The 13,763-nt window shown below is 39.5% G+C and overlaps 3 protein-coding genes across 3 annotated transcripts in view; all 3 read left to right on the forward strand.

The window, feature by feature from the left end:
* The window catches only part of LOC138134078 (loricrin-like), a 67,429-nt gene extending 54,321 nt beyond the window's left edge, over positions 1 to 13,108 (forward strand). Inside the window, exons 2-3 of the mRNA XM_069052146.1 lie at positions 10,974 to 10,993; positions 11,050 to 13,108. Of these exons, the coding sequence (XP_068908247.1) occupies positions 10,979 to 10,993; positions 11,050 to 12,975 (1,941 nt within the window). The 5' untranslated portion in view covers positions 10,974 to 10,978 and the 3' untranslated portion in view covers positions 12,976 to 13,108. The remainder of the gene's footprint in view (positions 1 to 10,973; positions 10,994 to 11,049) is intronic.
* LOC138134080 (uncharacterized) lies at positions 92 to 1,616 on the forward strand. The gene is made up of 2 exons (XM_069052151.1): positions 92 to 241; positions 298 to 1,616. Exons 1-2 carry the CDS (start codon positions 227 to 229, stop codon positions 1,459 to 1,461), a joined length of 1,179 nt encoding a protein of 392 aa, XP_068908252.1. The 5' UTR covers positions 92 to 226; the 3' UTR covers positions 1,462 to 1,616.
* On the forward strand, positions 7,145 to 8,196 carry LOC138133804 (tetra-peptide repeat homeobox protein 1-like). The gene is made up of 2 exons (XM_069051763.1): positions 7,145 to 7,269; positions 7,329 to 8,196. Exons 1-2 carry the CDS (start codon positions 7,255 to 7,257, stop codon positions 8,130 to 8,132), a joined length of 819 nt encoding a protein of 272 aa, XP_068907864.1. The 5' UTR covers positions 7,145 to 7,254; the 3' UTR covers positions 8,133 to 8,196.
* Positions 13,109 to 13,763: the final 655 nt, after the last annotated feature.

Raw genomic sequence — 13,763 nt, forward strand, 5'->3', positions numbered from 1 at the left:
GTTGCTTCTGCAGCACTTAACTGGCGTGTGGTATTGCATGTTCAGCGATGCGTCCAGAGTTTGTGAATGTATGGGTGGTATGGGTATATCGTCGCAGATTCACCCAGTGAAAGTACGTCTCGTTAGTGGGTAGATTGGGGAGGAACCCTTTCCACTCGTATCCATATATAAAGCCACCTCTCCAAGGGTAAGGCATCACTTGTCAGTTTCTTCTTCTACACACAACATGAAGCCTTTTGTGGTAAGCACACAGTTCACGTCCGCAGCTTGCATCTAACGGATTTTCTCGCCAAACAGGTAGCTTCATTGATACTAGCAGTCGCCAGCATTGCTCAATGCGGCGAGGCTAAGGTCGATGATAAGAAAACTGAGAAGCGTGGCATCTTCAGTAGCAGTATTGGAAGCGGCTACGGAGGCGGCCACGGCGGCTTCGGAGGGAGCATCGGCGGAGGAGACATTGGAGGTGGTCATGGAGGTGGATTAGGCGGCGGATACGGCGGCGGACTCGGCGGAGGATACGGCGGCGGAATCGGCGGAGGTTTCGGCGGCGGCCTCGGCGGAGGATTCGGAGGAGGAGCCGGCGGTGGATTCGGAGGCGGAGCCGGTGGAGGATTCGGAGGCGGAGCCGGCGGCGGTGGCGGCGGTGGTGCGACCGTGACCACAGTCACCCAAGCCGTGGCAGTACCAGTCGCCCAACCAGTTCCAGTCACTGTCACTCGCCCAGTACCGGTTCCAGTCCCTCAACCTGTCGCCGTCCCAGTGCCTCGTCCCGTACAAGTACCAGTGCCAGTACCACGTCCAGTTATTGTTCCCAGACCTGTCCCAGTGACCGTCACCCGTCCAGTACCCTACCCAGTCCAAGTACCAGTTCGAGTACCAGTTCAAGTACCAGTTGGCGTACCAGTACCTCAGCCCTACCCAGTCACCGTACCTCAGCCCGTCCCAGTTAGAGTACCACAGACCATCGTTGTACCAGTAGCTCAACCTGTTGTTGTCGGAGGAGGAGGTGGCGGCGGAGCTGGCGGTGCTGGCGGAATCGGAGGAGGATTCGGCGGTGGAATCGGTGGCGGAATCGGCGGTGGAATCGGCGGTGGAATCGGAGGTGGATACGGGGGTGGATACGGCGGTGGCTACGGAGGACTCGGAGGAGGATTAGGAGGTGGTCACAGTTCCATCAGCATTGGAAGTAGCTCCGGCGGCGGATTCGGTGGTGGACACTCTATCTCTTTGGGATCCGGTGGATACGGAGGTGGACACTCTATCTCTTTGGGATCCGGTGGATACGGAGGTGGACACTCTATCTCTTTGGGATCCGGTGGATACGGAGGTGGACACTCTATCTCTTTGGGATCCGGAGGATTAGGAGGACATGGAGGTTCTTTGGGAGGTGGATCCTTGGGCGGTCATGGAGGTGCCACGAGCTATTCCAGTATTTCTATTGGAGGAGGCCACAAGTACTAAGTAAAGACTTTCTTTTCACCTCATTTCATCATCTGTCAAATTTCATATCGATTCATCCTATTGTGATACCATAAATATGTTTGTTTTGTTTTGATGGTATTGCCATCTGTGTATATATTTTACATGCACTTACAATAAAGTTCTATTTTACTACAGCCTTATGATTTAATAATCTCTACAAAGAAAAAACCAGAAAATTACTCAAAAGTTTACAAAAAAATTATTAAATAACTAACCAAATAAATGAAAAGAATAAATATATATTTGATAACTTTGATTTTTTTCATAAAATGGGAAGAGGAACTGTGAAATATATTCCCATTCCTCTAATATTAAACAAATCTTTACCAAGAAGAATGCAACCCAAAATACATATCTCCAAAACTTGTATATATAATAATAATTTGAAACCGGTGTTTTGTGGCAAACAGACGTCACTGTTATATTTGACTGGGATCGGAATATTTATTTATAATTTCCTTCATTCCTAACAGAGGATAATTCCGAGAGAAAATCCTAGATATATTTTACGGCATGTTAATTAAATGATTGCTAAGACCACGCATTATAACAGTCAACCTGACTAACAAACACGGATTATTATCAATGAGCTTCTTAACAATACAATGTAGAACAGGGATATCAGAAACCCTCCTGTGAATGTTAAGTGGCTTTGTATAAAACTATTCATAATCCAACTGTAATCATTTCTAACTTGTTTATAACCACCTTAGATTGTTAAGTACACAGAAGTTTCTTATAACCTTTCTTCAGTACAATCTCACTGTCGACATTGTAAATTGAAAAGCCAACGAACGAACAATAATCAAAATGTGGTCGAACAAAAGAGCAAGCAAGGAGGTTTCAAAGGCGAGGGAAATTAATTTTTACATTGACACCAAATAAACTCAGACATATTTAAGTCTTTATTGCAAAAAACTTTTAATTTCCGAAACATTGTTAATCAACATGAAGGTTGAAATTTATGTTAATAAATAATATCGCAAAATATCTTTTGACATTTAAAGATAAAAGGTACCTAGTCAGTTGTTAACTAACACATCCAGGCTCACTTCGAGTTCCACAGCATCCTGATTGGATTGAATAACTTTAAAATTTAAATAAGCTATCATTTGTATATACAGACTGATTCACATAACTTTGCGACCCTAACGAAATTTAAATGCAGCCAGTAATACGTTATTCAGTTATAACTTGATATCTTTATTTATTATGGAATCTGGACACTCATGACATTATTGACAATCACTTGACAATTCTTTTAATATCATTCTGAAATATTTTTTATTAATTAAAATGTGCTCAAATGACGAAAGGGTTGATATGCTATTAATAAATAAATAAATAATAAATAAATAAATATTTTATTCCTGTTCCTATACAACAGTATTTACAGTCGTGAGAAAAGAAAATGATATAAATAAATGACACTAATACTACCAGAGACATTAAATGTATTATGTTGTTGATTATACTAACAATTACACACAGTTATAACGTCGGAAAAGTTATCATTCAGGTATTCCTCCACCGAATAAAATGATTTCGCAAGTAAGTATTTTTCAATTTTCATCTTAAACAGGTCTGGAGACATCTTTCTGAATACATGAGGTAACACATTATAAAATTTTATTGAATAAAAGTTAAGACCGTGTCTTGATCTGTTCAATCTGAAAACGTCGAAACTGTAGTCGCTTTTTCTTGTGGAATAGTTATGAAAGGATTTTAACTTTTTATATTGATTAGGATTGTTTTTGACATATTGCAGACATCTTAATATGTATAAACAAGGGAGGGTAAGAATTTTTAATTTATTAAAATATAGGCGACAATCTGTGCGATATCCTATATTTGCCATTATTCTTATTGCTCTACGTTGGAGCTTAAACAAACGTATTGAAGCGGGAGAATGGCCCCACAAGGTGATGCAGTATTGTAACTGAGACTGTATTAAAGCAAAATATGCACTTGCGTCTTTTGTGAAACACAATTTGACAGATTCCTCAAAAGAAAAATATTTTTACAAATTTTGCTTGCCAGGAAATCAATATGTTTATGCCAAAGTAAATGTGAGTCTACGAAAATACCAAGAAATCTGGCGCTTTCAGTTTCGTCATTTGAGATTCCTGTTTTTTCGTTATTCAAATGCAATTTATTTGACAATAACCAGTCTCGTCCTTTGGAAAGAATGCTATTTATTTCTGAATTTAATCTGACAGCTGATGCCTCTGACAGACCGAGAGTAGTATCATCTGCATAAAGAACTGTATCAGCCTGTGGAATATAAGATGGTAAGTCGTTAATATACAGGCTGTCCCAGAACTGGCTCCCCAGAGAAAAAAGGGAGCCTTAGGACGAATATATTAACGTGTATTTTGAAGAAAAAAAGTCCTATCTCAAATGATAACCGAGAAAAGACATTCTGAAGTTGACCAATTAGAGTTGAGCATCATTAAGGTGGAATAATCGCAATTTTGCGTTGCCTAGGTTTCCTTTTTATCCGTAAACCTCTATAATTCTGTCCATTTGATTTGGTCCACTACATTTATTAGAATGATTGTTTACGTCAGTTTGACATTTGTTATAGAATTTCGCTGCGATATTTAATTCAAGTGTATCATTTAACCTGTATTCTTCCTCTGAGTACGTAGATATGATTCTTACTTTTGCGCGATGTGGGAACAATGCACGTGAAGCAGTAAGGTTGTACCGTGACAATTTCCACAAAGACAAAACAATCCTGAAATTAATCGCTCGGGGTCGAGAAACGGGTCAGATGCAACCAGTTCGAAGAAGAAGTTAGGGGTGCTCCAAGAAATGTAAGGACTGTCGAACACGAGGAAGCCGTACTGAATGTCTTTGAGGAAGACGGCACCCGGAGTATTCGAACAGTTTCTCGTGAAATGGGTTTATCCAAGAGTTCGGTGCAGAGAGTTCTAGCTGATAATAGGAGGCATCCATACCACTATACACGAGTACAACATCTTCTGCCAGAGGATTATCTAATTAGGCGAGACTTTTATCTATGGTTAATAAACCAAAACGATGCTTCACACTTCTTGTCACGGATACTGTTTTCTGATGAGTCGCTATTTTGCCGGTAAGGTTGTTCCAATTATCACAACCTTCATATCTGGACAGAGGAAAATCCAAGAGAATAATTTCTCAGAGGTTTTCAACATAGGTTTTCTGTTAATTTGTGGACTGGGCTGTTGGGCGATCGTTTGGCAAGTATAAGCGAATTCCGAATCCCCGGCTCTAGATTGGACCGTTTGAATTCCCCGCAAGATTAACGGGGGCAAGATATGCTCAGTTCATTGGAACGGAGCTACCTGATTTACTTGAAATTGTACCTCTTGCTTATCGCATAAATGACTGGTTCCAACATTTTAGCAGAAACGTTCGGGAAATTTTGGATAACCAATATCCACAGCGCTGGATCGGTCGAGGAGGACCGCATCATTGGCCTGCCAGGTCTCCAGATCTGAATCATTTATCGGCGGCCCATAAATTCAGAGGCTGATCTGAGAGTTTGAATTCAGGAGGCTTTGTTTCAGTTACTGAAGAAATGATAACTAACGCTACTAAAAGAAGTTTGTTACGTAGAGCACAATTGTGCATATAAATGAATGGTGGTCATTTCGAACATCTGCTTTAACATTGTTACCTATTTAAATAAATGGTTCTTTTTAGAATCTCCATTTTTATTGTTTTATTTCGAATTTTGCAATTGTCAAGTCTTGATGTTGATGACAGATAAACGTCAACGAATTTTTATATCGGAAAACGTCAAAATTCCAGTTGCCCAAACATTTTATTGATTTGTGCGATATCAGAGATTTTTTGTTGTTGTTTAGCAACCGATCGGATTTTTTAGTAATACCTGAGGACGAGCTTCCGGGATTGGTGAAATTAAAAACTTTGTAACTCGGTAATTTGAGCTAGTAGAAAATTTATTTTAGTCAATTTAGAGTCTTTTTGTTGTCGGCACATGCCTGTTTTCTCTGGGGAGCCAGTTCTGGGACACCCTGTATATCAAAAAAAGAACGGGACCGAGGATGGATCCTTGCGGAACACCGTGAATTGTTCTAGATTTTTCTGAAAAAACACCATCTACTTTTACTTTTTGAGTTCTATTACTAAGGTACGAAGTTATCATGGAAATGCTACTAGAAGAGAACTTATAGTATCCAAGTTTTTTAATTAAAATATTGTGGGACAGCGTGTCAAACGCTTTGCTTAAGTCCAAAAATATGGCTTTATAATGGTTGTTCTTTTCAAAAGATCTGACAATATTATCAATAAAAGATATATGATGATGAGTCAGTTTATTAAATAAAAGAAAATACGGTCGATTACTGCAATTTTTAAATTTTTTTAATTGAGACTTTTGTGAGGGATGTCCAAACCATAAAAAAGTTTAAAATAATTCATGTTTTTGGATCAAGTTATGAATGAAAAACGTTATTACTCACTGCATTTAAATTTCATTAGGATCGGAAAGTTATGTGAATCAGTCTGTATAATAAATAATTTGAACTTCAAAAACAATACGATTGTTAATTTACAAATTGTTATACAATTAAAGGAATCATCCCAGTTTTGTAATTGTTCCGATTCAATTAACAGTTACGACTGTATAATGAGGTGATTTTTAAAAAGTTAATTACCTACTTGCTACACATAAATCACTTTATGAAACTTCTCACTGAAACAACGTATAAAAATAATTCAATTTTAATTCACTAACTCATAATTTGATCATGAATAACGAAACCCATTTTCAGTTCGCAGATATGACCTTCTCAAGGTCATCGTTTGTTCCTGTGTAACATTAGAACGGATACTTCTTGCACTTCTGAGGAATACGATGGCAATATAGTGACCAGGGTCATGCAACAAAGGACAGGCCTGAGATGTGGAGGCAGCAAGATCGAGCAATTACCGGTGTGAAGGAACCACAATGCAGATTTTAAGAATTGCATGAATGCGAATGATCCAAGCCAAATATAGCACAAAAAATTGCCTCCAAAGGTCATTCAGGAGTTGGCAAAGAAAAGCAAGGGTTCCCTCGAGGCAGTTGTGCTTTGCTCTCCTCCACCAAATATTAAAAAACCAATCCCAATTGAATTTTAAATGACATAGCATCGGAGATTTACTCGATTTATTTTCTTTTCGAAACCTATGAAGTATTTCTTTAATTTTCACTTTGGTTCAGGACTAAATGATAAAATTAATTTTCAGGAAAGTTAAAAGGTTGTAGAGACTCCGAATGAGACAAAGAAAGATCCATTGAGCATTCCAGAAGAATGAAATTATAGATATAATTAATAAACCTAACTCTACAATAAACAAAAGGACATCCGGTCTAGTAGTATGAACAATACTCGTAAAGAAGAACATCGTACTGTTAAAAACGAATATTTAAAAATTTCTGTAATATACATAATTCACGATGTATCTTTGATGTATGATTGCTCAAACCATATTTCCTGGTAATAACGGCAACCATTGTCGAAATAATATTCTGGTATTTTAACAACGCACATTCTTAACCACCGTGCCCAATTAATTAGGCCCGAAATAAATTTAAAAAAGAACATTTTAATTATTTATCATTTTTGAAATTATTTGTTCATCCATGTGTTGCCAATGAATGTAGATTCAAGACCTTCATGTTTTACAACGAGACCCCTCCACATAATTTTAATATAAAAAGAAATTTAACCATCTGGAAGGCATCATTTTGTGTTGGCTCCCATCATCAACATCATGACATCCTTTTCGGTAAGTCCCTCTAATAATAGTGTTGCTTACTGTTCACTGCCAATGCTGTTTTTCTACAGGTAGCCGTCTTCTTGTTGGCAGTTGCTTGCCTTATCCAAGGCAGCAAGGCCAACATTCCCGAAACCGGGAAACATGGCATCTCGGCCGGCCTTTACAAATCTTTTGGAGGTTACGGCTACGGAGGCGGCTATGGATTAGGAGGTAGTGGAATTGGACTGGGATCGGGCGGATTCGGTGGATCTGGAGGTGGATTCGGTGGGTCCGGAATCGGTGGATCAGGAGGCGGATTCGGCGGAGCCGGCATCGGTGGAGCAGGAATCGGTGGCGGTGGAGTAGGAGGTGGCGCCACTGTCTCCACTATAAGCCAGACTGTACCAGTACCAGTCCCCCAACCCGTCCCAGTCACCATCACCCGTCCAGTACCAGTCCCAATACCACAACCTGTCGCCGTCCCAGTACCCCGTCCAGTACAAGTACCCGTACCAGTTCCTCGCCCAGTCCTGGTACCCAGACCAGTACCAGTCACCGTAACTCGTACAGTACCATACCCAGTCACTGTACCCATTCAAGTACCAGTGCCCCAGCCTGTTGGAGTAGCAGTTCCACAACCGTACCCAGTCACAATACCACAACCCGTGCCGGTCAGAGTACCACAGACGTTGGTGGTTCCAGTCGCTCAGCCTGTTGTTGTTGGAGGAGGTGGCGGATTGATCGGCGGCGGCAGCGGTTTGTTCGGCGGCAGCAGTGGACTGATCGGCAGTGTTGGATTGGGCGGCATCGGCAGCTCATATGGTTTCACATCCGGAGGTCTTGGTGGCGGCTACGGTTATGGAGCCAACATTTATGGTCACTCAAAATACTAAATTTGTGAAAAACTCAACAACAAATCAATGGCAATGAATATTTCAAATAAATCATTATAAAGTATCTGTCTTGTGTCATTTTTTTAATGAAAGTTGGACAAAAAATCGCCGAATTATTATGTTTCACGATGGAATTCTTCCTTTCGTCATCTAGTCTATTATATAATTTAATTATATGCCAATGATCTACATTAAAGAGTCGTTCCGCCAACTAATCCGGCTCACCACACAATTCGCTTGACCACTTTTTAATGAAATAAGTACTCTAAAAACAATTAAAATAAAATGGGAAACATCTCAAAAATGTATATTTATTAAAGTAATTAAAAGTGATAAAATTTTAATTAATGGTGGGGTCGAGAACCCAAACAAATTCGAATTTTGAAAGTGTACAAATAAACATAAATCTGCATATTGAGAGATCTGCTTAATGATTTTTAGGGTCATCACCTCCAGTCATTAAAATTAAATTACTTAATTGTTATTATTCGCAATCTTTAATTATTTGTGAACAAAAATTAGCTCAAAGCAAAATTAACAGTTTCATAACATTGAGAGTTAGTTACTCGGACATATTTCTTTTAATTCTTTTTTTTATAATAATGTATTGATTATGAAACAATCACATTACATCTCAAAAGATACCACAATTGAAATGTGCCAAATTTGACGAATAGAGACGCGGATATAAATCAAAAATAAAATATTCTGTGGCTGAAAATGTAAGTGATTTTAGATTTTCAATTAATTTGTGGAGTATTAAGAAAAATAATATCCGCATGAGAATATTTCTAAAATATTCCTGAGTTAAGTGATTGTAGTATAAACCAATTTTCAATGTTTTGGTCATTATGAATAGAATTATGTATTATTTATTTTTGCTAAAAATTGAAATTTTGGAAATCATCCATGTTGCAAAATGATGGAGTATTACTATTTTCCACGCAATATTAAAGCACTTAAGCTTGTTATACGCCGTATTAATTAAGCAATTTTAGCCACTGCACTTAAAGAAATATTCCATTTTTGATTTTTATAACAAATTGTTTAATTTACTAAAAATATGTGGGGAGATATTTCAGCAATTACACATTTTTTCAAGAAAAATAAATCGACAGTTTTTTGTCTTGTCAAAACCTTCATTGATAATAATCTTTTTTTTTTCAACAGTTTAAAATTTAGAGAAATGAAACAAATGTCACTCTTAACCCGTTTAGCGTTAAGCTTGAGTTTATATCATTCGAACGGAAACTATCAAAAAGGAATATTAGAAGGAAATTCGTGTAAAATAATTACGGAATTCAATTATCAATTGTCAAGTTGGAAGTAAAACTTTCTTATTTCATTATAAGAGTGACATCAACAGATCGAGACACTTTCTTCAGTTACAGACATGGAAATTAAAAAAAAGAGGCAGCATATGGACTTTAAAAAATAAAAGAAATAATAATTTTCTAAAATACAAAACTAAAGTTGAAATGATATAGTTTAAAATTAATGTTTTGTTTTTCATTGTTGTCATTAGCGTTTACACAACTTTTGACAACTGCAATTAAACCATTATTGCGACATGTAAGACATAAGCGTAACATTTGTGTATAACCAACAGCTTGAGGCCTTTTGATGTCTTGCCCACCCAGTTTCGACAAAGAAAAAATTTCCATATCTGCATTCTCACTTATGTGAGTCAGGTTTTAGAGGTACCCAAGAAAGTAAAAAAAAAACTATAGTGATTAAAATGTTCATGAAAATTAAACGAAACAATTATTACTAACTTTTGATATTTATGTACCTAAAGATAAGAAATGAATTGTTTTGTGTGCCAGCTCTCGTCCATTGTACGTGTAAAAGTCAAGATATTGCAGATTTCATAGAATTTACAACCCACGGTAAAAGTCAAGAGATTACATGATAAAAGTGATTTTATGCAAAGTAATCATTCGAGAGCTGTTTATCTGAACAATTTGCTCCAAATAGGAAGAAAACTTAATTAATAATCTTCTGAGACAGACAATCCACAAAAGAAAAAACAACACCTATGATTTTTTCTAGACGAAAACATTATCTAATAAAAGTATTGGATAATACGATATATCAAATAAAAGCAAAGAATGAATTAGTTTTCCGTTTGCACAATTCCTTCATGGGTCACTTGAAAAAAAGGAATCGGAGTTATGTGGGTTTAAATCAGCAGCATGACCCAAAAATGTTAACAGGAAGTAATAATTAACAGTCTGACAAACAGCATTTCAATATATTTGTTGCCTTAATTAAAAATGTGATGCTTGCTCTAATAAACAAAAGTGTTCTGGAAAAACCAACGATTCACCGACACTTAAATGCAAAATCATCGTGATCGTTTTACACCGGTAAATAATCCTGTAATTAAATGTATGCAGCGAAGTCGTTTCGATTGGTTTAACAACAGTTTTTTCGCTTATTATTTACTTGTGTGGGAACTTACAGCGCCCTGTAACTATTTCTCGGGGCAAATTGTATCTTGTTCGTGCAAAATTACGAATATTAACCGCAGCTTTCATTACCACATCTCGGTCGCTTCCTCACATCCGCAATAAATTTTAAATCTGCCATTAAGTTCATTAGAACAATAACAGTAATAACGATTCAATTAATTGTTATAAATTCTGTCGTGTGTCTTAACGGTACGTTCTGCTGACATATCTTAACTTCGTGAATGTACACAGTAGATTCACCCAGTGAAAGTAATTTTGGCAAGTGGATGGCATCGCCATAGGCCCTCTCTACCGCAAGAGCTATAAAAAGCGTGGCAATGAAAGGGTAAGACATCACTTCTCATTTGCTTCTTGAACACACACACACATATCATGAAGCACTTTATTGTAAGTACAATGCACAGAACATTCTAGTTTCATGAATTGAATATTTGACCCTGCAGGTGGCATCACTGATATTGGCAGTCGCTTGCATGGTTCAAGGAGGCGAGGCTGATAAGAAAAACAATGAAAAACGAGGTATCATCAGCGGAATTGGTGGTGGAGGATCATCTGAAAAAACTGTGAGCGCCAGCATTTCTGTTGGAGACGGTCAACAGTCCAGTGGAGGATACAGCGGCATCTCCCTTGGAGGAGGTCACCAATCAGGAGGCAGCAGTATTTCACTTGGAGGCGGACACCAATCGGGAGGCAGCAGTATTTCACTTGGAGGCGGACACCAATCGGGAGGCGGCAGTATTTCACTTGGAGGCGGACACCAATCGGGAGGCGGCAGTATTTCATATGGAGGAGGACACCAACTGGGAGGCAGCAGTATTTCATATGGAGGAGGCCACCAACTGGGAGGCGGCAGTATTTCATATGGAGGAGGACACCAACTGGGAGGCGGCAGTATTTCATATGGAGGAGGACACCAACTGGGAGGCGGCAGTATTTCATATGGAGGAGGACAACAACTGGGAGGCGGCAGTATTTCACTTGGAGGAGGTCATCAATCCAGTGGAATCTCACTCGGTGGAAGTCATCAGTCCGGAGGTTATATTGGAGGCATTTCTCTTGGAGGCGGCGGTTACCAGCTTGGAGGAGATTACAGCAGCGCTATATCTCTTGGAGGAGGTCATCAATCTGGAGGCGATTATAGCAGTGGAATTTCTCTAGGAGGCGGTCAACAATCTGGAGGAGATTACAGCAGCGGAATTTCCCTTGGAGGCGGATATGGAGGAAGCCAAGGCAGTAGCGGGGGAATCGGCGGCGGAATCGGCGGCGGAATCGGAGGTGGAGCTGGAGGTGGTATCGGCGGCGGAATCGGAGGTGGAGCTGGAGGTGGTAGCGGCGGAGGTGCCACCATCAGTACCATAAGCCACAGGGTTCCAGTTCCAGTGCCACAACCTTACCCCGTCACAGTAACCCGTCCAGTGCCCGTACCAGTTCCCCAACCTTACGCTGTACCAGTACCACGTCCTGTCAAGATTGGTGTTCCAGTACCAAGGCCCGTCGTAGTTCCAAGACCAGTACCTGTCACAGTCACACGAACAGTACCGTACCCAGTCCAAGTCCCAGTTCGAGTACCTGTACCGCAACCTTATCCCGTTTCGGTTCCTCAACCTTTCCCGGTCGCCGTAGCACAACCTGTCCCTGTTCGAGTACAACAAACCATCGTAGTACCAGTACCACAACCCATTGCAGTTGGAGGCGGCGACAGTGGATCCGGATTGGGAGGTGGAGTTGGTGGCGGTGACAGTTCCGGCGGTTCTGGCGGTCTTGGAGCTTCAAGTTACGGATCCTTCAGCTCTGGAGGTGGAAGTAGCTACGGTTCAGATCAGGGTTCTGTCGGCGGAAGCTCCTACGGCTACAGTTCTCTAAGTTCCGGAAGTGACTCCGGACACGGTTCAATCACGTTGCAACCAATTTCAAGCGGAGGAAGTGGATACAGTTCTGGAGGGTCAGGATATTCTGGAAGTCTAGGTGGTCATCAGATTTCACTATCCTTGGGATCGGGCAGCGGAGGAAAATCCATTGACTTTTCGGGAATATCATCAGGTGGACATTCGAACTTGTTCAGCTCTTTTGGATCCGGTGGTAGCGGAGGGAAATCCATCGACTTTTCTGGAATCTCATCCGGGGGCTACGGAGGCTCATTCTCTTCGGGATCTGGAGGCCTCGGTGGTAAATCCATCGATCTTTCTGGAATCTCGTCAGGCGGATATGGAAACTCCCTAGGATCTGGGGGATCTGGTGGAAAAACTTTGGATCTCTCCAGCATTTCTTCAGGTAGTTATGGAAATTCGTTGTCGTACGGATCTGGAAGCACCGGCGGAAAATCGTTCAGCTTATCGGGAGGTTCATCGGGTGGAAGTTCAAAATATTGAAGAAAGCACCTCCTCATAAACACCTCATCATATGACATCACCCACACAATTTTGAGCTGTGATAACTCATTTTAATTAATTTGTTGACCCTGTATTGTTTACGAATTTTAAATAAATCCATTTTATTTTATAATACTAGTTATTTTCTTTATTGAAAATTTCTCCGTAAGATTATTATTCAGGTGTACATGTCTGCCCATGGCTTGAATTGCTTTCACTCAAATTTCTGCCGTTCACAGCGGCAGAAAAAATATGGAGAAAGAATTAAATACAACGGTGGTTAAAATACCCACTCCCTGTTACAGTTTAGTGGAATTATATCATGTAGTATGACATGCAGTAAAAGTGGTAAATTAAAGTAACAATAATTAACTTTCTTTAAATTAAGTTAGCTGCCATTCTTCGTATCAAATCACACAACTCGAGTTGGAAATTAACAATTACGAACAATTTAATCGGAGCAAATTGTAGCACATACTTTTAAAACATCAAGACCTGATGATTAAAGACCTGATCGCAATCTAAACACTCACCTGTCAGATAATAAATTAGCGACGTCCGTGAAAGGCCTTCAAGTGCATTCGCTGAAGAACTTCAATGAAGACAAAAAGGTGCACGCGATTGTGTCTAGTTCACTAGCTTGCACCCGATAATGCAACATGTTGACTCATTGTCATCACAAGTAAAATAAATAAAGTCCATTCATTTTGTATTGAACTTTTCAAGGTCAAATAATTTAAATTTTGGCTCTGTAATTATGTTTTGTAAATAGTGACATGCATCTAACC

Source organism: Tenebrio molitor, chromosome 6, assembly GCF_963966145.1.
Source record: "Tenebrio molitor chromosome 6, icTenMoli1.1, whole genome shotgun sequence".
NCBI lineage: Eukaryota > Metazoa > Arthropoda > Insecta > Coleoptera > Tenebrionidae > Tenebrio > Tenebrio molitor.